This window comes from Hemicordylus capensis, chromosome 1 (assembly GCF_027244095.1).
Source record: "Hemicordylus capensis ecotype Gifberg chromosome 1, rHemCap1.1.pri, whole genome shotgun sequence".
Lineage (NCBI taxonomy): Eukaryota > Metazoa > Chordata > Lepidosauria > Squamata > Cordylidae > Hemicordylus > Hemicordylus capensis.
In genome coordinates this window covers 55,158,166-55,185,635 of record NC_069657.1, presented here as the reverse complement: position 1 = coordinate 55,185,635, position 27,470 = coordinate 55,158,166, and the positions used below count along the sequence as shown (strand labels likewise).

The window sequence follows — 27,470 nt, the reverse complement described above, 5'->3', positions numbered from 1 at the left end:
TCTGTTTTGAGCTTTTATTTTGAAAAACAAAAAATAACCCCCACCTTAAAAACTGCCATCTTAACATTTCAGAATACAAACCTGGAAAAAGCTATAAAAACTTAAGACAAAACTTCCGCCTAGTAGACAGCTCCTTATTGCTGTGGTTTTAACTCAAGTCCACTTCAACCCTTATATTTTGGTCATTTGGTGTAAGTATTCAAAAGAGTTTGAACACTAGTTACAACAACAGACTCACAAATAAAGGACTCACAATACAGACATGATTATACAATAGACAGCCAAAGTCAAGGTCTTTTCACTCCATCTATACTAAAATATGATCCTTGGGAAGCATACAATTACAATTTAGTTTCAGTTCCAAGCTATTAAGACCAGCAATAGTGCTGTCACAAAATTCCATGAAACACTAAATGGCATGCATAAACTTAATCTTGATGAATAGTACTTTCCCCTTACAATACTAAGTGGTTTCATTCTTCTCCAAATTGAACACAAAAGGCTTTCATTTCTTGCTAAAGCAAAACAGAGTGATGTACACAAATATTCTGTCAAACAGTCCAGATAACAATTGAAGCACCTGAGTTAGGTCTTACAAACAAGGTTTTGTAAGAAAGATTCAATGAATATATCCACATCTCCATATGAATCTAAACACTTTTTTCTTACAAAATGTGTTACTAGAAATATACCCAGATGGACATAACCATACAATAGCAAAAGCTTTAGCCCCATTTAATAAGATGGTTTTTGATTAAAAATAGAAGGCAATTAAAATGTACTCAAAGTTACATTAAGAAAAAGCTTTCAGAGTGTAATACTGAGACTGTCACAAAGTTAAGAAAATACTGATATCAAAGGTACAATCACAATGTTAATAGACAAAAGTTACTATCCAAGGGAATCTTGAAAAATTGAAAGGAAATGCCATTCAGGTAATATTACATCCCTTTGTGGATACAACTGACCACATCATCTTCAAAGTCACCACTATCTTGTGTTGCTTATTTTGTCATTTGTAGAAACTGTAGATGGTCAGCTCTTCTCAGCAGTCTACTGGTCCTCAGCTTCTTACTGAACACTATTTGAAATATTCTTCATCACTGCACAATTTCAAAATAGTGCAATATTGCCATAATATGCTGAGGCATGAAAACATAACCAGTGTAAAGTGCCATTCCAAGGATGGACACTAGCATAGAATCTGAATGGCAGTAAAGGAAAACCACATGTTGACAATATGCTAGAAAGCTGCTATTTATTATTAATAGTATTATTATTATTTTTACATTTATATCCCGCTCTTCCTCCAAGGAGCCCAGAGCGGTGTACTACATACTTAAGTTTCTCCTCACAACAACCCTGTGAACTAGGTTAGGCTGAGAGATCCATGACTGGCCCAGAGTCACCCAGCTAGTTTCATGGCTGAATGGGGATTTGAACTCGGGTCTCCCCAGTCCTAGTCCAGCACTCTAACCACTACACCACGCTGGCTCTCTTATCTCAAGCAGTAAAATAAAAATGCTAGCACCCAGTTGTAAACACAATTAGTAAAGTACTAATAGGCAATAACTTAGCATGACTATGAAAAATAAGGTAAACACCACTACTATTGTGAGGAAACGCAGATATCCATCTTAGCTCAATAATGTCTTACACATACACTCCACTCTGAGTGCTCTGAATGGGGGACATTCCTCCCTATTGTTACTAAATAGGGACAGTTTTTTACTTTTGTTATTGAAGGCACAGGGCCATCAAGCTACAGGCTTACGCCCTTTTTCACAATAGGTAACCAGTTCAAACCTGACTCACCTTTAGACATGCAAGTTCAGGCCCATTAAGGAGGAGGAGCCTCCAGTTGGGAGGGAAAACCTCTACCCTAGATTGGCCTAAGACCAGTGTTACATCAGAGGTGTGCTGACTCTTTCCATTGGATCCCAGAGCTATCTCTGGAAGAGTGGGGAAGCCTTCCCTAGGGTTGCCAACTGTCCCGCACTGCGTGGGATGTCCCGACTTCCAGGGCTCAATTTCTCCCACTTTTTGACCTTTGTTTTCAATCTTCTTTTTTTTCTTTAAAAGCCACTGCTGTGTGGCAGTGGCAGAACGCGGATGGCAGTGAGAGCTCCTCCCACCTCCCAAACTACGCGAAGCCAGGGGCTCGGGTCAGGCGCACTGAAGGCACTGCAGGTGGGACATGGAGAGAAGGTGGCGAAAGAGTCACTTCCCCTGACTTGCCTTTCTCCCAAATGAGGCAGATCGGGTTGATTTCATGCCTCTGCACACAGAGAATCAACAACAGAAGCTCTCTCAACACCTTCAGCTTTTCTTTCTTTTTTTTAAGATTGTGAGCCCTTTGGGGACAGGGACCCATCTTTATTTATATCTATGCTAACTGCTTTGGGAACTTTTGTTGAAAAGCGGTATATAAATATTAGTTGTCATCATACAATAAAAGAATATACGCTGCCCTAACCTTGGGTCACACACTGAAGGCCCTGCACCAAAGGGTTTAAGCATGTTCTACTTGTAACAAATTCCACTCACGATATTTTCAAAATGCCACTCTCCCACCCCACCACCCATACCATTTTTAAAAAATAGTTTACAACTCTCTAGAACCCTACCGGTGTTCTGGGATTCCCATAAGCTGGCAACTCCCATCATCCCCAGCCGAGGCCATTGCAGTTGCAGATAATGGGAGTTGTAGTCAATAACTTCTGAGAATCCCTGTTACAAGGAACACTGGACCCTACCCATCAGCTTGGTTCTCTTGCTGCATGCACAGAGGGGAGAAAGAGAGTGCAAGGAAAGCAATTCACCCCGTGCACATGCACTGTGTATGTGGTATGAAGCTTTGGTGGAAGGGGAGAAGGTGGGGTGGGGTGGGGTGAGACAAGGAAGCAGCGGCTGTTGCCGTGTTGTTGTTCTGCTGTGTGCGCCAAAGGGAAAGAGAGCAAGGATGAGGAAAATGCTTTCCTCCCTGTGCGTTTCTGGCACGAGACCTTGGTGGTAGAGCAGGTGGTGAGGTGGGCTGGAGTGTGGTGAGGAGGCAGTGGCTGCTGCCAAGTTGTTCTCCAGTTCCTTTGCAATGGACGCTGAGGTGAGAGCACACAAGCATGAGGTCAAAGCTACCCTTTCCCACTCTCTCATTCCTGCAGTGCAAGCCAGGTACTACACTTCCAAGCTGACATGGCCAATTTTTGAAAAGAGAAGCTGGCCATGTGGTGGGGGAAGTTTTAAGTCATAGGCAGCTGTGGAGTTTTCTTCTGAGCACCTTGGCTGAGTCGTGAAGGGCAGGAGGCATGGTGAAGAGGTATGGCGTCTGGCAACTCCTCTTCCAGGCAGTGGAACTGAATGGGATACAGCTGCATGGGACATTTTGGTAAGAAGGGGGTATCTGGCCTCGGTTCAGGAACTAAGCCCCCATTCATATTATTTTTCCCTACAGGAAACTGGTTTCAAGTTAAGATGTTCTGATGCAAGACACCACTTTCAGGCACTAATTGGGTCTTAAGTCAAGGACTGCCTATACATGCACACATGACCAACACCCTTTTGCCTAGACAGCCTAATCACTTAAATGTACCAGTTGCAGCATAGTGCATACACTGCATCATGATTTTTGAGCCAGTTTGACAAGGTGGTGTGAGATGAAATTGTTTTATAAAATCTATAATGTAACAAGCTACAATAGTGGTCAAGTTGGCGTCTATGTTTTAGCATGCCTGAAGAGCTGCGCAGTTGTTATATATGTATGCTTCCTAGGGATAAATGAAAGTTGGGAATGCAAAAATTAATAGGTTGACAGTTTTTAGTGCCTTCAATTCTGTTTTGAAATTAAATTAATGAAATGCATGCTATTGAGTTATGTTTTAAATTACAAGTATTCCAATAAAATCTCCAAATAGTTTTGAACTTCTTTGAAACATAACCATATGAAGGGCATGTTGAATTTTTTTTTTCCTTATCAAACATTTCAACTCAAGTACTTTTGGCTATTGGAAAGACATTCAAGGTGTTAATTTACATGCTGTATACACACATGTCATACTTTTAAAGTTTTGTTTACTGAAAATAAGTCAAGCATGCTAAACCAGATCACAGTTGATCTAGAACTCTGGAAAAATTCAAAGTTTCCAGAAAATCTACATCATTGACAAAATAAGCTAGTATTACACAAGTAATACTAATATTAGCAGGTTATTATTACTTCTGCAACCTCATGTCCAGCAGAGTTGTCTAGGGTTCTGTATACCCCTCCCCCCTTGAATGAGAATTTGGATCCATCAATTATCCATTGTGCTGTTTTTTAATGAGTTTTTTGCAGATCAAACCTTTCATATTCGAGCTGAACTAGACTCTACAGTCACTGCAGAGCCTGCTGTGGAGGTGTCAAGCAGCTCCTCTTGTGTGGTTTAAATTGGATCAATTTCAGTTTGTGACTCCCGGGTATGTGGACAAGCTGCTTGGGACACGTTGCCTTACTACCTGTTCTCTTGATCTTTGCCCTACATGACTTATACAGTCTAGCAGGGAGGTTGCTTCTCTGACGGAGGTCAGAATTACTCTGTGTCTCAAGGAGGCAATTAGACCATTGTTGAAGAAACCTGCATTGGATCCCTCAGATTAGGCAATTATAGGCCTGCCTCCAACCTCCCATAGCTGGGCAAGGTCACTGAGAGGGTGGTGGCATTTCAGCTCCAGGCAGTCTTGGAAGAAGCAGATTATCTGGACCCATTTCAAACTGGTTTTCAGGTGGGCTATGGGGTTGAGATGGCCCTGGCCGGCTGGATGATATCCAATAAGAAATCGACAGGGGATTACAACTCTTGATATTTTTGGATCTCTCGGCGGCTTTTGATTTTATTGACCATGGTATCCTCCTGCAGTGCCTGAAGTGATTAGGAGTGGGAGGCACTGCTTTGCAGTGGTTCTGCTCCTACCTCTTGGGTAAGGTTCCAGATGGTATTGCTTGGAGATTGTTGTTCTTCAGAACGTGAACTTTTATATGGCATCCCCCAGGATTCCATACTGTCTCCAATGTTTTTAACATCTACATGAAACTGCTAGGAGAGATAATCAGGGGATTTGGTTGCAGGGTGTTATCAATACACTGATGACACCAAATCTATTTCTCCATGTCAACTTCATCAGGAAATGGCCTAACTTCCCTAAATGTCTGCCTGGAGGTGGTAATGGACTGGATGAGGGAGAACAAACTGAGGTACTCATTATAGGAGACCAGAACTTAGGAAGTGGCTTAGATCTGCCTGTTCTGGATGGGTTATACTCCCCCAGAAAATGCAAGTACATAGTCTGGGAGTACTTCTGGACCCAAAGCTCTCCCTGGTGTCTCAGGTTGAGGCAGTGGCCAGGAGGACTATCAGCTTCAGCTGATATGCCACCTACATCCATTTCTGGATATAAGTGACGTTAGAACAGTGGTGCATATGCTGGTAACATCCAGACATGACTACTGCAATGTGCTCTACATTGGGCTGCCTTTGTACACAGCCCAGAAACTACAGCTGGTACAGAATACAGCCACCAGGTTGGTCTCTGGGGTTACCTGAAGAGATCATATTATCACCATTTTAAAAGAATGACACTGGCTGCCAATAGGTTTGTGGGCAAAATACAAAGTTCTGGTTATTACCTTTAAAGCCCTGAACAGCTTGGGTCCAGGGTATTTAAGAAAACGCCTCCTTTTTCATGAACCCTGCCAGCTATTAAGATAATCTGGGGAGGTCCTGCAGAAGTTGCCACCAGCTGAGTTGGTGGCAACTCGAAACCGGGCCTTTTCTAGGGTTGCCCTGGGCCTTTGGAACGCATTGCTAATGAAATTAGAGCCTCCCCTTCTCTGGATGTTTTTAAAAAGGCCTGAAAACATACATGTTTAGTCAGGCTTTTTGTATATATTTTTAAAGTTTAAAGTTTTAGAGTTTTTATATGTATTTTAAACTGTTTTAATTGTGTTTATGTTTTAATTGTTGTGTTTTTAGATTGTGAACTGCCCAGGATCTTGCATATGCGGCGGTATAAAAATGTGTAAAATAAAAATAAATTGACCTTTTGACCTTGTTGGCTGCCTCTACAGAACTAGGTTGCACTAGTTTAGTACAAGGTAACAGAATCAGCAGTAGGCTACAATCCCGTTTTTTTTAATTTAGAGAACTGAAAAATTGTTAGAAGATCAACACAAATCCTTCGCTGAGTCAAATAGTAATCCCAGAAACAAAAATGTAATTTAGCTGAACAAAGCCCATTGTTCAAGCCTCATCTTCGCTGGCTTTCAGCTTATCTGCTTTCTGCAAGATTCTCTCTTGTTCCTTCCACTGGGCAGACCACAAATGGTACGTCACTAGAGAATAAATTGCCCTCAAAGGGTCAGACAGGAAAAGACTTTAAACATTGGATCCCAAAATAAATGCAAGAGAAAGGTATGCTTTTGGTACACTTAAGACAGCATGTGACCACCACACCACAGCTAGTGTTTTGTTTCAGGATGGGCTTATCCAACACATAGAAGGGAGATTTGCTTCAGATGCTAGCTCTGTAGAGAGCATCAGACAGCTACCTGGAACTAGATATGCTGCTGCAATTGAGCTTTGGGTACAGACTTTCATCCCAGTCTAAGAAGAGCAGTCTGTGTGTGGATACAGATTTTCACATAAGGGTCAGCTGTACTGGGAAATCAAGGCTATATCTAGCACTGGAGTAATGGATACAGAACTGCACACATTAACCCATGCAACATCCCATGCTTGTAGAAGCATGGATAGAGCAGCAGGAACACAATCCTCTGTGCCTTTTTCTTCTTTCTTTTTTTTGGCGGGGGAGGGGGACATTCAGGTTTCTTGTTACCAGAGTTACTACTTAGTTTCATTTTCAACTAATGGTCAGTTTTAGGCAACCTGGTCAAGAGGAACACATCTTAAGACTCCTCACTTTTGGCAACAATCAAAGGAAAGGGAAATGGTGTTAACACCCAAGCTTGGAATCTTATAATTAAATTTATTTATTAGATTTTTATACTGCCTCACCCAGATGGCTCTAGGTAGTTCACAAATATAAACACAAATAAAAATAAACTCATTAAAAATTAAAACCTATTTAAAATCATGTCAGTAAAAGCCAGGCTAAAAAGATATGTTTTGGGGGGCTCTTTAAAAGGCTGCTAAACTCTTAAGCCTCTAATAGCTGTAGGGAGTGCATTCCAGAGCCCAGGAGCAGCTACAGAGAAGGCCTGACCACAAGTCACCACCAGACAAGCTGGCAGCAGCCAGAGACAGACCTTTCCCAATGACTTTAATGTTCATACTGAAAGGATCATACTGAAGGTGGTGCTCTCCCAGATAACCCTACTAAACATCTCAGCACTTATGTCAATCTGCTGAATGTCCCAGCACTGTTTAACTTCTATGTGAACCATAAAGTCTATGGAGCAAATAATTCTGTTTGATTTGCTCTTGAAGGAGCAATATCATCTATACTGAGGAGCTAATACAGAGAAATGCAGAAGAGATACTGTACTTCTGATGACCTAAGAACAATTAAAATTTTACTAGGAAGCCTTAACAGAAAATATCTTACTCAGACAAAGGAAGGTAGAGAAAAATAAGAACAGATGAGCCACTAAATGAGGAACACATTTAATGGATGGAGGCAAATGGATGGAAGAGTCACAGAAATAGTTGAGGTTCTGTAATTCATATTAAGTGAATAGAATACTAAATAACTTGCATTATAAAATGGCAAGCACAAACCATTGCATATTGTCACAGTTTAAAGACAGTTATTTAAGAACCCCTTTGATTAATATTCCTATAATATTGCCCTGATAACTTGGCACCCTGATAACTTGGCAAAGAGGCACCTTTTAATGTGGTGATTCTCTTTATTTAGCAGAGGGAGAGTAACTGGCCCTATCCACCCCCAGCACAGTACCTCCAGTGACTGTTGCTGGTGTCTATCTTATGGTTTCTTTTTAGATTGTGAGCTCTTTGGGGACAGGGATCCATCTTATTTATTTATTATTTCTCTGTGTAAACCACCCTGAGCCATTTTTGGAAGGGCGGTATAGAAATCGAATATATATAAATAAATAAATAAATAAATAAATAAATAAATAAATAAATAAAAAAAAATTAGCCAGGACAGGATTTCTAATCAGTGGCCAAAAGCTTTTACTACTGACATGCAAGTTGCAACATTAAAAATGATACTGAATATATCATTGAAGGATATAACATATTATATAGCCTTAAATAACTTGTTTTAACTTCCAGAGTTTCCAATGAATCTGCACAGAAAGATTATGTTTAAACACCACTTTTCTTCCTAACACAATGTCTCAATCTTGTTTTGAAAACATGCTTCCGCAGGAAGTCATGACAATCACAGCCCCATGGCCCAAAACTGCTCATCATACCAATCTGAAGGGCTACCCTCAAATCCCCTCAAGTTCAGCTATGACACACAGCACTGTTGTGCCCCCCTTTTCTCTGCACAATCCTCACTCCAGTATGTTCAGCAGACCCAAATCACAGCACATCAACTAAACACCACCCCACACCCAGAGCCTTCACCCAAGTCTCATAATGCTCCAACATGGTATTTTAAAGTCCTCCTTCCTTTTCAGAAGGGAGGAAACTGCTCAAAAGCTAGTACCGGTATTGACCCCACTTCATCCCCAAGTCAACCACTAAGAAACTTTCAGGGGAGCAATATGAGTTATCGCATCTGGGAGAAAAAGATATCCTCTAAAGACACCTGCTTCAATATACAGTACTTTGTTTCCCATTGTGCCTTCCAGGGGTGTAACTATGTGACATGTGTAGCATTAATAGAAAGCTGCTTTGTAATTGCTTTGTAGAAAGTGTGTTTGCAAGTCAGTGCCTCTGTGGGATGGAAAAGTACAGACCAAACGAAAGTGTTAAGTCAGCTATCTGCCCAGAGCAGAATAAGTGGGGGTTTGCAGCAGCGGGGAGAGATAGGCTCCCCTGAATAGTAACTGCATTGTTCTAGGAATGTGAAGGCTTCTCCTATTAATTAATTATCTCTCTGCTGTGAAATAGAAACTCAGAAACTTAGAGCGCAAAGTCCAGCCTCTATGCAAGCATATGTACGAATGTAATGAACTGATTGGTTCTTTGGGGCTGAATGTTGATGCCTAGGGGTGGAGGAAAATCTTTATAAACTCTTGTTAGTCTGTAAGAGGTACGCTCCTTGGACTTTTGCCAAAAGGCACCAGGGGTCGTCCTCAGCGCTGAGAAATAAACCTTTGTCTCTTTCACTATCCGTGTCAATGGTCATTTGCTCAGGTAACATTCTGGTGCCGTGACCGACTCGGATGGTCAAGCTGGTCAGTTGGCCTACCCGAAGTGGACTCGAAGTCTGTCTTCCCGCCCCGCGAGGAGCGACCCCTCGGCGCCACTTCCTCTATCTGGAAGGAGAGGCTTGAAACTCGCGGGGCCTCAGCCAGACTCGACTTCCTGACTGGGTGCGGAACGAGACACAACACAACGCAGGAGTGTCCGGACAGGTAAGGGCTTTTCGGACACAGGGGTTAAAGTCCCGGCTGAGTCCGAGAGGAGAGGGTTTAACCATCTGAAGTCCCTCTGGTTAAAGTCCCCCTTGGGGTAGAACGTCGTCCAGTCTACACGAGCCACCGTGAGGGGCAGCGGACACAGGCTCGCTAACGGCAACGGCTCGCCCTGGGAGAAGGGCGTATCTGGGAATCGAGGCAAGAGTGAATGAAAGTGTGAACAGAGAGAGTGAGTGAGTGAGAGAGTGAAATCCAAAGACGTCTTTTGGTTCTCCTCAGCCCAAGAGGGGCAAAGGGGGAGAAAAAGTCCAAGCAGGGGCGGTTTAATCTTTCAGCTCGAGGAGGGGGAAAGAGAGAGAGAAAACAAAAACAAAAAAAAACCCCACAGCCGAAGTAGGGCTGCCTGGGAAGGAGTGACTTAAGCCAAGAGCCCAAGGAGGGGCGGCTTTGAGTCAGAAATAAACAGTCTAAGCCCGACCAACTCAAAGGGGGGGCTATGGGTAGCAGAAATAGCAAGTACACAAAATCTGAACGGATTTCATGTACACCTTTGGAGTGTGTGTTGAAAAATTGGGTGATTATCATGGGAGCAAAGAGTGCTCTTAGAAAACATGTTTTGAAATGCCTTTGTATGAAAGTTTGGCCACTATGAACTCGAGTTAGAGGCCTCCTGACTCCGAAAATAACATCCTTTTGCACTTGCCTCTGTTTTATAAGTGTTAAAGAAGGAAGAATGATTTGTCTTTTGCAAAAATCATTTCTCTCTCTGTGTTCTGTTTCCAAGTTGCTTCCAGGCTTTGCCCTTGTGTTGCAAATAAATAAATAAATAAATAAATAAAAATCTTGCTGCTACTGTCCTGTTGTCACGAAGCCAAAAGATAACTGTCCTAGCTGCAAAAGTTTCTCTGAACAAAAGGCTGCTTTTGTTCTTTTTCTTTTTCCATCTCTCTTCAACTATTTGAGTTGGAAAAGAGGAAAGAAAATGGAGTTTTGAAGGAATGCATATGGGAATTGCAGACAAAAGAAGAAGGAAAAAACTAGAAGGAAATACGTAAAAGGATTTTTGTTGGAGGTTGTTAACAACAACAAAAAGAAAAATGCTTGAAAAGCACCAGTAAGTTATAAGATTGTGATGTGGAAAGGTAATATAGAATTACAGGTTGTTTTCATAGATAACTGTGATAAGGTTGTTCTGTTTAAACTACTTTCTTAACTGAGTTTATGGCTGACATATTTAAAATGCTATAAAATTCTTTGGGATTCATATGAAGTTTTCTTTGTTTAGTCCTTTGTTCTGTGAAATACACAAGACGAGCCTCTGTGTGTGTGTGTGTGCGCGCATGTTTCTGAGAGGGAGCCCAAAGCTCTGGTTCTGTATAGGAATTCAACCCACATCAATTTTATAGCTCATCCCTGTGAAGATGAGGTTTCTGTTGTATTTATTCTGTTTATTCTGTTGTATTTGTGAATGTATTTATACCAGTGACATGTTTTGTTTTGTTTTTCCTTTCTGTAAACTGTTCCAGACCAAACTTGCTCTGACACTGAATTCCAAAATTCACAATTATTATATTAATTGAACATAAAATTGGTCATGGCCTGAGCAACACAGGGAACTTTCAGCGGTCGGCTGGCCAACTGAGGGCTGAATCTTCCCACCTCTGCAGAAGTGCTGCTTATGGCTAAATGCATTAGGCATGAGAGCAAGCTCTAATTCATTCATTCTTATATCAAGTTAATTGTGATATTTCTGCCACTACTGAGTATCATAAGCCTTTATATGTTATGTTTACTGAATTCCTTGACAATGATCTATCTTATCTTACCTATTTCTGTGAACTCAAGAGGTTCTCCGAAAAGCAGTTTGTGTTCCAGCCAGATTAATTGTGGGTGAGAAGGAAAAATGGATTTTAAGATAAATGAGTCTAATTGTATTACTGTCATGTTTTGCAAAATCTATGCAATATTTCTGCTAGTTGAATTTGATGTAAACTGAAAGCTACTAATCAAATGGTCTAAGATTCAAAAAAATTTTTTTTAATTTGACTCATCCACCAGCCCTGCTTTGCCTTCACAGCAGCTGAATCTTAAAATCCCAGACATGAGATTTAATGAAAGGAATTTTGTTTTGCCAATCCTGCAAGTGGCAAGGAGTTCCAAAGCATCGGTTTGCAATTCACCTTGGAAATTTCCCAGCTAAAAGGGATTAGTCTGGGGCAGTAGATGGCTGACTCCCTCACACGTGACTGAATATCATGTGACTTTGGTGAGGATCCTGGGGTTTCCATGGCTACTACTTTGTTCTTAATCCAGCTAACTTACTTCCTTTTGAGTCTACAGAAGACCAAGAACATGATTGCTTGCAAGCTGTGGACTGCATCTATGTCAAGCCATCCTGATCTTAAAGATGAACTGTACACAGATGGAGGCAGCTTCATGTAAGATGGACAACGTAAGCTGGCTATGGAGAAGTGACTGACCATGCTCTTTCTCCAGGTATCTCAGTCAGCACAGCTTGCAGAGCTCATCACCTTCAAGGTAATTTTTACACAACTCATGGGGCCACTTGGAAAGAAAGAAGATTTTAACAGTGGGAAACAAGGAAGTAAAATATGGGACACAGATATCAGAACTCTAGACTGCTGTTACACTACTAGAAGAGGTTGCAGTCATCCATAGCAGAGGTCACCAGAGGAAAATGACCCAGTGACAAAGGGTAATTGGATGGCAGATGCTGCAGTTAAAACTGCTGCTCCTTCTATTCCTGTTTCCAAGCATCTTTGATTCCTGTGCTAACTATCTTGGCACAACCCCCCCCACATATTCAAAAAAAAAAAAAAAAAAAGGACATCGACTTTGCACCACAGCAGGGGGGCGCACTTACAAGAGGATGGCTGGTAAAGAACAGCAGATGGATGTGGAATTATTGCAGAACCAATCCTTTGGTTTTTTTCCCTAGTCAATACAAAGACACTTTTGTGCCTCTTGGATGTACCCTTTTGCAGAACATGTGGCAACAGCCTGTGTAATTTGTGTAGTAAACAATCCTACTTTACCAAGGTATAGTATCTCACTGGACATGCCAAGTCAGGTAATGCCCAAGCTGTGGGTAAACAGAGGGCAGGGATTGACTGTGGGCTATCTTTTTCCTTGTCTCGAGAGGTTGTTTTCACTTTACAGAAATGTCAAACCCAAACTTGAATCCATCAGTGACTGGTTAATTATGAGGCTAAAGATGGAGAACTGGGACACCACAACTATCTACACGTTACTGACGATGAAGTCAGTTATACTGGATGGAGATTGATTGCCCTGACGAAGGACTGTAAGTATGATTGTCAGCCAACGTAGTGCAGTGGTTAGAGTGCTGGATTAAGACCGGGAAAACCCGAGTCCAAATCCTCATTCAGCCAAGACACTTGCTGGGCGACACAGAGCCTACAACTCAAATGATTTGGCCTGCCTCACAGGGTTGTTGTAAAGAGGAAAAACAGGATGCAGAAGAGAATGTGAGATGCCACATGGAAACTGGACTTTGTTAGCAGTGACTGTGATTGACCTGAAAGGCTTTAATGCCTCCTCAAAACCCCAAACTCACAAGGGGGGTGAAAAATGTGAATGCCTTTTTTCTTTTTGACTTTATTGCTTTGCTATTGCCCAGGATTGCTGTTTTGTTCTCGTGATCAAAAACCAGCCTACAACACAAGCCAGCCAGCCTCCAAGAAGCACCAGCCCCCACACACAGCCTCACGCCTGGCCACCAAGCCTCAAATGAAGACATCATCCCCTGTTCTGGTCTTCAGGGAAAGGGGGGGGGCCCAGGGCAAGCAGGAAAACAAAAATATAAATTGGAAAAAGAAAAAAAAATGCCAAAAGACCAAATTGAAAATAGCCTCAGGTTTTATCCATCCTTTGTATTATTTGCCTTGAAAACTTGACTTTTCCTTTTGTGCTAACGGTTGGCACCCAGAGACTTAGTCTCAGGATGCTGTCCCTACATGGGGGGGAGGGAATTGGCAACTCACTTGCCTGTCTTTCTCTCAAGTAAACAGGTTTGCAACCAACAGTGCCTTGAATTGTCTTTCCAAGAAGGATTGTTCCTCCCCAGATCGAAGGAATACCTGGATCCATCGCCAGAATGTGATCCCAAGGGAGTCTCCATCAACAGTGACCCAGGAAAACTAACAATCAGCAGCAGCAGCTACCTGGGGGCAGTCCCTATCTGCATTTCCAGTCCAACCCAAGGGTGACAGAACGTCTATCTACTACCCTGTCCTGTGTTCGAGGAAGAAGGCCTAATGCACAGTTCATCTTCCTGCTTCCAAGTGTTATAGGAGAAGGATAGACAACAAACGCCTGAAGACTGCCTGATAACAAACAAGCAAGCCAATTTGTTCACTTTTCTGTGGAGTCATACACGTAACAGCCATTTCCCCAAGCTGTAAAGCCCTGGAACCATCCGATTGCCCACAAGGGGAGGGAGTCAAGGCTCCCAAACACATGAACATTTAAGCTTGTCTGTGGACACTAGCCAAACAAGCCAAAACAACACGGATCAGGATAGCCAAAATCCTGCAACATTTTACAAGAGCATTTGGTTCTCAACTGAAGGACTAAAATATATTTTTCCTTACCAAGGACTTTTAGATTTTGAATTCTAAAGCTCTCCATGGCTTCCTTTTTGGCCATGACAGACTTTAGAGGACACTAAGGGGGGTGGGAGTTGATGATTTGCACCACTTTCTTATATTACTTTCTTGTAGTGACTATGTGCTATCATTATGTTGAAAACCTTGCTATCTCCTGTGCTGTAAGGTCATGGACCTCACATGCTTGCTCTCCAGTCATTTCCTTATTGTTTCACTTATATATTGTGCCAATCATCTCATTGTTTCAACCAGAGCATTTACCTGCAAGTCTGCACCTATCCCCAAGTTACTGATCCCTTTATGCTCTAAGACATTAAGCTGGCCCAAGCCTTACCTAAAATTTTATAGACACTTGTATTAATCAGTGTGATTATACATGACTTGTCATTGCTATCGCTTTCCACAAGCTGATAACCCATTAATCACCAGAAGCATCTGGTTCCACAATGCAAGACTGTTATTTATACTTTATTTGGGATAAAGATGGGTTAAAATCATGTTGCTTGCTATAAGTTGTATGATCTTTATATGTACACTTTGCTGTTATGTGTAAAATTTTTATATATATATCAAATCATGCCAGATATGGGTGGTTAAGGATATGTGTGTGTGATGTATATGAAAATTGCCACTGAAGAATTAAGGAGGCTTGAGGAAGAACCTTGAATTTTATAATTAGAAGGTTCTTAAGGGGGGAGATGTGACATGTGTAGCATTAATAGAAAGCTGCTTTGTAATTGCTTTGTAGAAAGTGTGTTTGCAAGTCAGTGCCTCTGTGGGATGGAAAAGTACAGACCAAACGAAAGTGTTAAGTCAGCTATCTGCCCAGAGCAGAATAAGTGGGGGTTTGCAGCAGCGGGGAGAGATAGGCTCCCCTGAATAGTAACTGCATTGTTCTAGGAATGTGAAGGCTTCTCCTATTAATTAATTATCTCTCTGCTGTGAAATAGAAACTCAGAAACTTAGAGCGCAAAGTCCAGCCTCTATGCAAGCATATGTACGAATGTAATGAACTGATTGGTTCTTTGGGGCTGAATGTTGATGCCTAGGGGTGGAGGAAAATCTTTATAAACTCTTGTTAGTCTGTAAGAGGTACGCTCCTTGGACTTTTGCCAAAAGGCACCAGGGGTCGTCCTCAGCGCTGAGAAATAAACCTTTGTCTCTTTCACTATCCGTGTCAATGGTCATTTGCTCAGGTAACACTATAATAGGGCAAGGGGAGACAGTTCTCTGGGGGCCCACTGCCTTGGGCCCCCGCCCCCAAGGCAAGCAACATGACTGACTCCCCCAGCAGCGCACCCGCCCAGGCTTCTTTCAATTGTATTTATCCTCTGAAATTGGTGTGAGTGAGCTACCAGAACAGCATGTCTTTCTCTAGTACCATTAAATGACTTGCATCATCCACAATTTACAAAACCTTTGAAAAAATAATTTAGGATGATGTTCTATTGTGACACACACACACACACAACTGTTTTTTATTACCACTATTCAGCCTCATTTAAGATTTCTTTACTTTATGAGCTGAGCTTCAGTGAAGGGGGGGCATTTTAAAATCTCATCTCTGGGCCAACTCCAACCTTCCTAAGCCCCTGGTGCCTTCTATAGAAAGGAAGCAACATAGCACCTCAGGGCACCCTTGGCTACCAAAACTGTGCTTTCACAACACCATAATGGAGGAGGCAGAGCTCTGGTGGAACTCACATGGAGTTCCATGTGTTCTCAACAGCAAGATCATCAGAATTCCGTGGCAAAAGCGAAATACACGTAATTCAAGAAGAGACATATAGTGATTCAAATGGATCCTCTTGACATGGAACTTACCCGAAGCTACTAAGCGAAGGAAGAAGGCAGCTGACACTTGTTGTCCCAGCCAGCGCCTCAACCATGCCTCCCCTCCCACCGCTCAATCAAACGATTAGGTTTGGAGCATCTAATCCCATAGCAAATTGGCAATGCCAAGAAGAGCTATAAACCGGAGCAGTGCCTGGATGCCGGGCCACTGGGAGCCGCCTTTCCGCGGCTCTGAGCTTTCGGCCGGGAGAAAAGAAAGAAGGAAGCATGATGGGGCCACAGAAGTACATGCCGGAACAGAGAAGAATTCAAGCCCAGCCATGACCTTCCCCACTCCAGGAACAGGTAGGCCCCTGGGTGTCCTAGCCCCGAACAGGGTTACTGCCAAACCGGACTTTGGCACAGGGCGCCCCCCGCCCGGCCCCACACACTGCCTCTCTCTCGGCTTGCGCTTCCCCACACAGATCTCTTCTACTTCCCGCCCAGCAGATCCTCCTCTTGCTCGGCGACCTCGCCCTCCCCCCCCCCCCCCAGTGCCACGACTACCCCACCCGCCGCGCCCAGTTTAGCCGGAACTTTCCCAGCAACGACGCCGGCGACCTTCCCTCCTCGCCCCCACGCCGCTCTCAAGCGAGCACGCGAAAGGATACTGAAGACCGTCCGCTCCCAGGGCTCCAGCATGTAGAGGGCGGTGACCAGCAGATACTGGTAATAGAGCCACGACATTTGCTTCCAGGCCGAGTTCAACGCCATCTCCCCGGCAGCGCCTCTCTGCGTAACTGCGCGCCAGACAGGCAGTTCAGGCAGCCAAGCGGAGGCCGAAAAACCAGATGCGGCGGCGGGCGAAGCGGGAGGGAGCTTGGTGGTGCCGCAGCTTCTCCGCGGATTGGCTCGGCTGCTCCCCGCCCCTTCTCGGCAGGCTGCGCCTTTCCCCGCTGGGGCATGGCCAGCCGACGTAAAGTTTCGTCGCCGTGCCTGCGGGAGGTTTCTTCTCGTGCTAGGTGGTTGCTGAAAGGAGGGCGAGTCAGCCGGGCTCGGAAGACGAAGACGGCAGGCACGAGCCGCCTGTTGCGCTTCAGCCTGCCTCTCGATGAATATGCCTCTCGACCTTTTCCGGGCAGGTGCGAGAACCGAAGACCAGATTCCAGCCTTGAAGCTCTTTCGGCCTGGCTTGCTTCTGGCAAGCCACCTTCTCAGAGTTCATGTTCCATCAGTTTGTTTTAACTCTGCATTCAGTTCTGATTCAAACACTAATTTTAAGAACTGTTTTGATAACTCATTCAGACAATTTGAATGGGTTTTGATAAATAGTGAGCAAAATAATTTGATACTATGCTGCATAAAATGTAACTCTATAAAATGAACACAATAACTTGAAAGTTTTAAAATTTTGGTTATTTAAGAAAGGTGTTCACAAAGAACACACACACGGATAAACAGGAGACTAAAACAAATACACACGAGAGCCAACTGACCAGATTACAATCTTTCCTTCCCTTCCCCGCCTCCCATAGTAGTAGTGATTATATATAAAATAGTGATTATACCCACTAGTTTACATTTTATATTCTTCCCATGTACCAAAATTGTATTTGATTTACATTGTACTTATGTCACCTTTAGAAAGGGCTTAAGCCTCAAGATAGATAACAAATACCTCTGTGATCCTCTGTGTGCTATAAGACATATAAAGTATCGGGAAGGTACTCCTACATACTGTAGTTAGCATATTGGAGCAGTCACACACACAATTTAAGTCAGCACCAAACAGAGATGAAGCCTTTTTATCAGATGGGGGTTGGGGGCAGGGGAAGCATGGAAGCACAACCAGAAAATATACACTAGAGCAGCATAAATCTGCAATCCTTCATAACCAGGGGTGGCTGAATCTCATTGTTAGTTACCACCAGCCCACAGGACCAGCTAAATTTATCAATCTTTTCTAGATTCAGTATCTGGCCTTCAACAAGAGCAAGATAATATTAGAAGTACAAATGTGGGACCAAGGAGGTTAAATGGAATATCATTAGCACACAACAAAGTATTTTCCAGAGATTATCCCTAGCCAGGCAAGAACTATATGGTTCTCCTACTACAACTACAAACTTTAGCAAAGGGAAGAATTATTGGTCACAAACAAGAGAGTTAATACAGGAGGTGTAGCTATTCCCTTGGAGACCTTTTATTGACAATAAGATAGTAGGCAAGGTCAAAGTGGGTGTGTCCATCTTGAAAATCCTGGGATTGCCATTGAGTCGGTTGTCTCAAGGGTGGGAGAAAGTGTGTGAAAGATGCATCTCATAGACCATCTGAAACTGAGCAAGAACCAAGTAGACAAGGCTTCCAGTGCTTGGGGTGAATGAAGAACACAACAAAATCAAATCCAGCATAGTTTAATTACTCAGTGTCTAGTTTACACAAGATAAATCATGTTTTCTGTAATGCAAATAGCCACCACCCACCAAAATGGTCAGCTAGTCACTATGCAGCCTGCAGAATTCTGACCCACTCTCTTTCTTGTAACGTGTTTATTCTAATTAACAGAATAAAAACTATATACAAAAACTTCTAAAAACATGAATTATGTACACAAAGTTAACTTGTTTTACTAGTAGAGAGAGTGCAGCAAGAATATGATTTCCACACTGGATTAGTAAAGAAGACCTCTGAATAAAAGATACAATAACACAAAGACATTCTCTGCATTGGAAGTTTAGTACAGTTTTAAACTATGTACATTCTGTGTTTTAGCAGTGGCTTGCTAGAACATTGAAAAAGTGAAAAACTTCATCCTTATCTAAGACAGCTACTTCTGTTGAACATTCTGTACATTTTACAGGATGATATATTTCCTCCTCTTCCTGTTTTTCCAGGCCAACAAAGGATTCACTGCTTTGTTTAGTTTTCTTGTGCCCTCTTTTTGTCTTCTTGTTCAATGGGCCTTTGTATTTTAAAATCTCTTCTTTGATAACGGTGCAATTCATCACAAACATTGCTCTATACTGAGTTTTGTATGTTTCGTGCCTAAAAATAAAAAAGGAATGCAATCACCTTTTATTGACTGATAATATAATGCAATTCCTGAATTGAGCAGATTTGCAGGTAAAGAAAAAGTAGAGATGAAAGAGATTTGTCTGAATTTCAGGAAAGTAGTCATATGCTACTTTCTGCTAACTTGGCAAAGAGGCACCTTTTTACCATGGTGATTCTCTTTATTTAGAAGGGGAAAGTAACTGGCTCTATCGACCCCCAGCACAGTACTTCCAGTGACTGTTGCTGGTGTCTATCTTATGTTTCTTTTAGATTGTGAGCCCTTTGGGGACAGGGATCCATCTTATTTATTTATTATTTTTCTATGTAAACCGCCCTGAGCCATTTTTGGAAGGGCGGTATAGAAACTGAATTTATTATTATTATTATTATTATTATTATTATTAGAAAGAGTGCGGCACATTAAAACAGCCCTTCATATTGTTTGTCCCCAGCAACTGGCATACAAAGATTGTCTCTGTGCATGGAAGTTTTCTTTTTGATTCAATCATGGCTATTTTTAGACCTGTCTTCCATAAATGTCTCCAGTCCTCTCCACATCATGGTTACAATACTCTTTCCAATAAGACCCAAAAACCTGAAGGGCAGGTACATCTATGGCTACTAGTATTTATTGATTGATTGTTGAACTTATATACCGCCTTTCATTAAAAACAATCTCAAGGTGGTTTTAATATGAATATTCATATATTATTATTATTTTATTTACACAGTCAGACAGGATTATATTACTACTACTACTACATTTATATCCCGCTCTTCCTCCAAGGAGCCCAGAGCAGTGTACTACATACTTGAGTTTCTCTTTCACAACAACCCTGTGAAGTAGGTTAGGCTGAGAGAGAAGTGACAGGTCCAGAGTCACCCAGCTAGTTTTATGGCTGAATGGGGATTTGAACTCGGGTCTCCCCGGTCCTAGTCCAGCACTCTAACCACTACACAATGCTGGCTCTTTCAACAAAAGTTCTCGAAGTGGTTTACACAGGAAAAATAAGTTATGGTTCACTGTCCCAAAAGAGGTTCATAATCTAAAAAGAAACTGACACCAGCAATAGCCACTGGAAGGGTGCTGTTCTGGGGTTGGTTAGGGACAGTTGCTCTCCTCCAGCTAAATGTAAGAACCATCACTTTAAAAGGTGCCTCTTTGCTCAGTTTCCAAACATAGCACTGCACACTAAGTAAAAGTTAATGACCTACAAGCTTATGACCAACTGGTCAAGGATAGGGAAGAAGAAGGGATACAGCTGGAAGACAACATACCATGGGCATGCACCAGGAAGGTGGTTTTTGTTTGGCTGTCAACCTCCAGAGAGTTTGCCATTCATACTTTGCTTACATAGTGGGAAATACTGACTCTGTACACACAGTTTTTGCGTACTATCTGAAGGGGCTGTTATGTGCCGTAGAGTGGAAGCTTTTAATAATCCTAGTTGGTGACAGTGCCACAATTGTGGTAGTTTGTAAGCACTGCCTCAGTTTATAAAAACTGCACAGTAGGATACAATCCATTGTAATTTCAGCTAAGGTGTTCTTTCCACTACAGTAATCAGTGTCATGTACAATCCTGTTCTGGAAGGTCTCAGGAGCAGAGTTTCGGGAGGGGAGGAGCCACAGGACACTGAAGAGGGAAGGAGGGAGAAAGAGATCGGCAAAAATTATCCATTCTCCCTTGCTCATATGGAAATTCTTCCATTTACTGGAAAACACCTTAGGATACACTTGATAGGATTGTGTGAAGAAGCTCTAAACATAATCAGTGGCTTGAACACACACCACAAATTGCTTACGGTTCAGTAATTACCTCTGACAGTCAAGACACAATGTGGTCATGCAAGCAGGACAGTTCAGAACAGCATCACTGTTAGGAATGGCAGGAAGGTTGACTTGCTGCTGTTGTGACTGTGACTGAACATTTCTTATACTGTGATATCTGCAAGAAAATAGTATACAGAACAGGAAAAACATCCTTGCTGGTTTCTGAAACTCTGATGCATATCAAAACCCCATACTGAGAGAATGGCAGTTATGAACACTGCACATTCTCATCCTATGAGTGTAATTAAAAAACTTCCTCAACACAATATCAAAGTTAAATGCTCACTTTAAGCGCATACACACACACACTTGTGTTCAGGAGTTTCTCTCTCTCTCTCTCTCTCTCTCTCTCACACACACACACACACACCCCTCTCCCTTGTTTCTCTTCTCTCCCTTGTAACCATGTTACTTACATTTCAACCTATTTCATGCACAAATATACAAGCTAGTAAGATAACCACAACTGTGCTTCCCCACAGCACAATCCCACACTATTCCAGGAATGTGTGGAGGCTATTATCAAGAAGGTGCTAATACTGATGCCAAGGACATTGTTCCTTCCCATTCAAACATCTGGCCAAGAGGCAGACCACTGCTTGCACATGAAGGAATTCAAGGGAACCAGATCCCGAACTGCTGAACATAAATGGGAATCAATCCTAAGACAGCGTGTGGCATCTAACCCTTCAACAGAATGGCATGCCATCGAGGGAAGCTCCTTCCATGAATTAGGCCTGTACTTCAGCACTGCCAAAGTAGAATAATTTGCATCATCATGATGGTACTGCACATTTGGGATGGCACATGGCAAAAGGTGTGCATGGAGAGCACTGGAAGAGGTAGTTCTTCCAAGTGCTTTTGCCATGGTTCAAATCATTTGGTTTTGACAGTGCTGAGACACAGTCCTACCACAAATGGAAAGAAAATTGTGCTCATGCAAAGGCCTCATGTACAAGCAGGAGGGGTCCTTTCTTGAGTACAACTCTCCCTCCAGAAGCTTCCACTGATCGCATGCTGCCACTCTGCCACATGTCTGAATGCCACCCAGTGGACAACAAGCAGACCAGTTAGTCACAACTGAGCACTAAAGATCAATGAGACAACTTAAGTCATTACTACTTAATTTCAACAGGATTTAGTCATGACCAACTTTATCTGGATGTTGTCCAGTAAGGTTATTTATGTATTTATTTGATTTCTAGGCTGCCTTTCATTGCAAACCTCAAGACAGTGCAGAACTCAGTCCCTATGTATCAACTTTTTCAAGTAGCCAAGTAGAAATTTTAGAAATGGAAAATTTTCCATGGGAAAATTCTCCACCTTACATCTCCGAGCAGCTTGCAGGAGTACTATTTGTTCAATTGACAGGTAGTCCTACAACAGTCAAGAAGTTCTTTTTCTGCAATAATGTCAGTATGTGATATTTCTATTAATTTTAGAGACATCCAGTAATGTATGGAGTGTCTTAGTGACTTACAATATAATTAAAAGCCAGACTGTAAGTGATAGCAGAAAAATCAGGTAGAACTCTATCATAGCTATTTTACATTTATGAAAATAATCTGCAGTCAAGTCTGGACTTATAGCAGATGGTTCGGGCAGCAAACGTCAACATAGCAATAGCAATAGCACTTACATTTATATACCGCTCTATAGCCGGAGCTCTCTAAGCGGTTTACAATGATTTTAGCATATTGCCCCCAACATTCTTGGTACTCATTTTACCGACCTCGGAAGGATGGAAGGCTGAGTCAACCTTGAGCCCCTGGTCAGGATTGAACTTGTAACCTTCTGGTTACAGGGCGACAGTTTTACCACTGCGCCACCAGGGGCTCATGCAGGAAGTACAAATTATCCTTGTCCTTCCCCTCCCGTCTGACCTGCCAGGTCCCTGTAGAGATATGGGAATCACACTTCAGAGTTATCTATGTGGCCCAGGAGGGAGGACAAGTACCATCAGATTTTAATAATAATTTACTCCCAGAATGGCCTCCCATCTCGGTAGCTGAAGTTAAGAAACTTATTATTTAGAAGTAGGCAAAGCCTCAGGCAGTGACTGTATCTCTCCTAAAATGGTTAAACTCAACACAGATTGGTGGGCTCTTGTGCTGGCAGCTCTCTTTACATGCACAGACCACACCAGGCACATACTGGGCACATACCGAAAGACTATAATAGTCCCCATATTTTAAAAGGGGGAAATATTGCCCGATCAGCCTGTTGAGTATTGTGAGCAAGCTTTACTCAAGACACTTAGATTGGACGCTCCAAGACTGGATGGAGAAAGAAAACTTCTTGGAGGATGAACAAGCTGGTTTTAGAATGGGGTGCTCAACTATGGATCATGCCTTAGTACTATGCCATCTTATTGAGAAGTATAGCAGTAAGCCAAAGTGCTCCTTGTACTTGTCCTTTGTAGATTTCAAATCAGCGTTTGATCAAATTTCGAGGCCAAGGTTGTGGGGAAAACTCAGGGATACCAACATTGATAGGCAACTATGTCTCCCGATTCAAAAACTTTGAGAACACCAGTGTAAGGGTGAGATGTAACCCCTAAGGCTCACTTTCACACCCAATAACTTCCAGCAAAGGAGTCAAAGGAGGGTGCATTTTGGCACCCTCTCTGCTTAACCTGTATATAAACTTAGCCAAAAAGCTCTCAGACCCAGGATTACATTGCCAAATATTGCGGGGGTAAAAATCTCAATTTTGCTGTATCTGGATGCTGCTGTGATTCTCTCAAATCCCAGTAGGTCTTAGGAGGGCTCTTAAGCTCCTGGCCAGTTACTATTAAGGATAACCACCTGGTTATTAATTTTTAGAAATCTAAAGGTGACTGTCTTTGCCAAGAAGCCTAAGAAATTTAATCTGTCTATAGAGTGTCATCGGATTAAACAGGTTAACAGTTATAAATACTTGGGTGTGATCTTTCATGCCACAGGGTCATGGAAGGCCCATGTGGACTACGCTGTCCAACAGGCTCAAAGGAGCACATCAGGAATTCCGAGATTTTTCTGCTCCAAAGGAGAAGTTATTCCCGCAGCACTAACGCTGTTCATTGCCAAACCACTAGTCCAACTTCTGTACGGTGCACAACTGGGCCCCTATTCCTACTACAAATCACTGGAGATTGTCCAGTCTAAGTTTATAAGAGCTGTACTCAGGGCCTCCAGATGTATTTCTAATGCTGCACTAAGGTTAGAAATGGGCTTTCAGAGCGTGGAATCCAAAGCATGGATTTCAATGTTCAACTACTGGCTTAAGATCATTTTTTCCCCTCTGGGGCTGATTCCCTTGTACTGGCCCACAGATTTCAATCTTCCTGGGCACAAGCACTGCTGGCAAAACTCTCAGAGTTTTAGGCTTCTCTTTAGAATATTTGACACTATTAGGATATAATCAAGCTAAGGAGATCCTCAAACAAAGGATCTTGGACACTAAGCATCAATGAAAATGACCTAGGTGTCAACTTGCAGACCATAAGAGGGCTCCTTGGCGATCTCAGCCAGGAACCTGCCAGCTGTTTATCATCACTCTCTTTGCTCAACCATCAGAGAGTGTTCCTTAGAGCAAGATATGATGCCTTACCATCGGCAGTTTTTAAATGAGAAATTTCTGAAAATTCCCCTGGCCAGTCGGATCTGCTCTTGTGGTTCGGATGAGGTTGAATCTGTTCACCACGCGTTGCTATATTGTTCCTTTTTATAACGGTCGACGTAGTCTTATTACTCCCTTGTTATCACATTACCCCAGCCGAACTGATGAATTTTACATCACACATCTTCTATTACACACAAGGTTGCTAAATTTTGTGTAACCACTGTTAAGATCTGCCAACAATTAATTTATACCCTATAGATCTTATCATAAACATTTACTTTGTTGGTGTATTGTATGATAGATTTCTTATCTGAATGTTTTATAATTTGTTGTGTTTTTGTCTGATCTATGATCGTAATGAAGCTATTCATTCATTCCTGTCCTTAGTGAACTACAAGTTATGTGACATGAAGCAGTGAAAGGAATTAGAGTTCTAATACACAGTCCCAGAAGCCCACTTTTTAGGTTTACAAATTTTGTTAAAACAAACATTACCTTACACTGGAATATGTTGTCAATTGAGACCTTCTGTAAGTTTCTACCCCACTCCCCAACTGTCTCCATAGCCACTTTGACCCTGCATGTTGATGTTTGCAATCCAGAGAACTCACTCACAGAAGAGGATACCATTTCTCTATTCATACTTGTTTCGTAACATGAAATCACAACCTCTCCCATACTTGAACAGAGTAGTGTCTACAGGGCCTTCCTTGTTTAAATTTGGCTTTGAAAAGAGGGTGAAGAACGTATACCTCAGAGCTTTTAAGAGTCCACATAGCATACCAAGAAAGTTCCAAATAACAAATGATTATGTTTCTAGTTTTTCACTATCCTCATGACCACTGTAGGTTAGATTCATAACAATGCAGTTCCAAGTTCTCAAAAATTAACACAAATATCCTCTCTGGTTGTGCTTATTCAGGTTCCTACTTCAGATCAATAATGTAAGCATATCTGAGTCACAGTGCTAAATTTAAGTAACTTTGTATAATGAAATATCAATTCTGAGTAGCCCCATGATTGAAAATACATTTTCAGCATCTTACCCTCTTCTCTTTCTATCTACCCACTCCTGGTCTCGATCATCTTCTTCTGGGTCATAGAATAACTCATCATTTGTTGGAATGCGGCGCTGTTGATGCTTCCTTTTTTTCCTGGCTTCTGGTTCAACTGTCAGGTTTACATGTACACAGTAAGAACATATACTTCCCAAGAATGTAGCACTATTCCAACTCTCATTAAATCCATGTTTCTTTCCACTTTTCCAGTATGTATCAATTGAAAAAATGATTAAAACAAAACTTTTCCTGCAAGTGATTTTTAGAAGAATTAATGCAGAAGCTATGTTCTGCATTATGCAAATGTTCAGCCTCTGCATATGGAGCACAGCATGATACAATCCATAGTATAGATTTCCTATGGAACTGAGCAGGCTCAGCATGTTATGAATGCTCATTCCTAATTCAGAACAACATTTTCTTACATTCCTAACAAAGAATGTAACTGGATAAATAGAGTCAACTGTTCACTATAATGGCAGTCAGTCACAGCCTGGATTTATTAAAATTGCAATACTGACTGTTCAAATTACTCCCTAATTATTAAGAGGCACAGTGAGTGTAAACACCCTTAACTCTGGAAAGACTGCAATAAAGCATTAACAGACACTTGGAGGAGTCATGGCCTAGCCTAACTGTAGGGAACTTTAAAAAGTGTTCTCACACCAATTCTCATTTTCTTCTCTCCAATCATATATGACGACGAATATGGCAAATATTTATATACCACTTTTCAACAAAAGTTATTTTGTTGAAAAACAGTATATAAATAAATACCAGTTACGGGGAGTAGCAGTAGGAGAGAGGGCATGTCCTCAGCTCTTGACTGTGGGCTTCCCAGAGGCATCTGGTGGGCCACTGTGAAACAGAATGCTGGACCAGAGGGCCTTGGGCCTGATCCAGCAGGGCTTTCCTTTTCCTGCTTTGTATATAAAGCAGTTTACATACAAACATACACACATATGGCTCACAATCTAAAAAAGAAACATGATAGACACCAGCAACAGCCACTGGAGGGATGCTGTGCTGGGGATGGATAGGGCCAGTTGCTCTCTCCCTGCTCAATAAAGAGAATCACCACTTTTTAAAGGTACCAATCATGGAAGTTCTTCTCACTTCTACACACTAAACACTCATTTTCTCTTCTCCATGTATCCTCTCCTCCCTCCTTTCTTTATCATGTTAGTCCTGTGATATGCCATTCCCTTGCCATTGTAGTCTAGGTCCTAAAGATGTCTCTGCCTGTACAGCCAACAAAACTAATGGACTGGGTGTGGAATTAATTCCATCCCCAAATTAACAGTGAATATTTCTGAAATTACATTTATGTAAAATGTAAAGGGAATTGTTTGCTAGAGTAATTTGTATACGATCTCAAATAACAGTGCTGCACCACTAAGTCATTTTCAGCAGGATCCAAACTTGGTTAGTCATTACCAAGGCTAATTGAAATTAATGGGACACAGTCACGGGACAAAGAATCACCACTTCTAAAATATGCCTCTTTGCTCAGTTGGCAGGGGACAAAATATGCATATACAATAGACCCAGACGAAGTTAGACATAATTAAGTACCTTCGAAGTACCGAAGGACCCAGACGAAGTACCTAACTTTGTCTAGGTCCATTGTATATGCACATTTTGTCCCTTGCTGACTGAGCAAAGAGGAACCAGAACAGAACATACTTTATTTCGGTCATTGACCAGAAACATTATCACACACAACAGAACGTAATTTGCATAAGATATAACAAAACTTAGCCACTGTATTGGTATATTTATGATTAAAATTTTGACAGTAAAATTTTTAAGAGAGACTCATCTGGATAACCAGGAAACATCACAAGATACGGCAAGATAAGTGTTGATCGATCATTCTTGTAGAGGTCACAATGTAAAATAGCATGTTCAGTAGTCTCAATATCGCCTGACCCGCAAGGGCAAAGTCGG

The 27,470-nt window shown here is 42.0% G+C and overlaps 3 protein-coding genes across 5 annotated transcripts in view; 1 reads left to right on the top strand and 2 right to left on the bottom strand.

Moving 5' to 3' along the window:
• SPTSSA (serine palmitoyltransferase small subunit A) lies at positions 1-16,777 on the bottom strand. Its single transcript, XM_053287170.1, has 2 exons — positions 16,644-16,777; positions 1-1,204 (listed from the first exon to the last, which is right to left on the bottom strand). Exons 1-2 carry the CDS (start codon positions 16,744-16,746, stop codon positions 1,101-1,103), a joined length of 207 nt encoding a protein of 68 aa, XP_053143145.1. The 5' UTR covers positions 16,747-16,777; the 3' UTR covers positions 1-1,100.
• Positions 15,750-19,044, top strand: LOC128341083 (uncharacterized). 3 transcript variants are annotated; one of them, XR_008314194.1, is made up of 2 exons: positions 15,750-16,338; positions 16,483-17,372. XR_008314194.1 is itself a non-coding variant. In XM_053287166.1 (2 exons), the coding sequence occupies exons 1-2, from the start codon at positions 16,155-16,157 to the stop codon at positions 17,215-17,217; spliced, it is 672 nt and encodes a 223-aa protein (XP_053143141.1). In that variant the 5' UTR covers positions 15,776-16,154; the 3' UTR covers positions 17,218-19,044. The 3 variants fall into 3 exon arrangements, 1 of the variants encoding a protein (XP_053143141.1); XR_008314193.1 differs by having other exon boundaries at positions 16,458-17,372; XM_053287166.1 differs by having other exon boundaries at positions 15,776-16,338; positions 16,730-19,044.
• The window catches only part of EAPP (E2F associated phosphoprotein), a 22,830-nt gene continuing 13,730 nt past the window's right edge, over positions 18,371-27,470 (bottom strand). The window contains exons 4-6 of the mRNA XM_053287162.1: positions 25,509-25,632; positions 20,846-20,974; positions 18,371-19,017 (exon numbers count right to left, since the gene is read on the bottom strand). Coding sequence (XP_053143137.1) covers positions 18,741-19,017; positions 20,846-20,974; positions 25,509-25,632 — 530 coding nt within the window. The 3' untranslated portion in view covers positions 18,371-18,740. The remainder of the gene's footprint in view (positions 19,018-20,845; positions 20,975-25,508; positions 25,633-27,470) is intronic.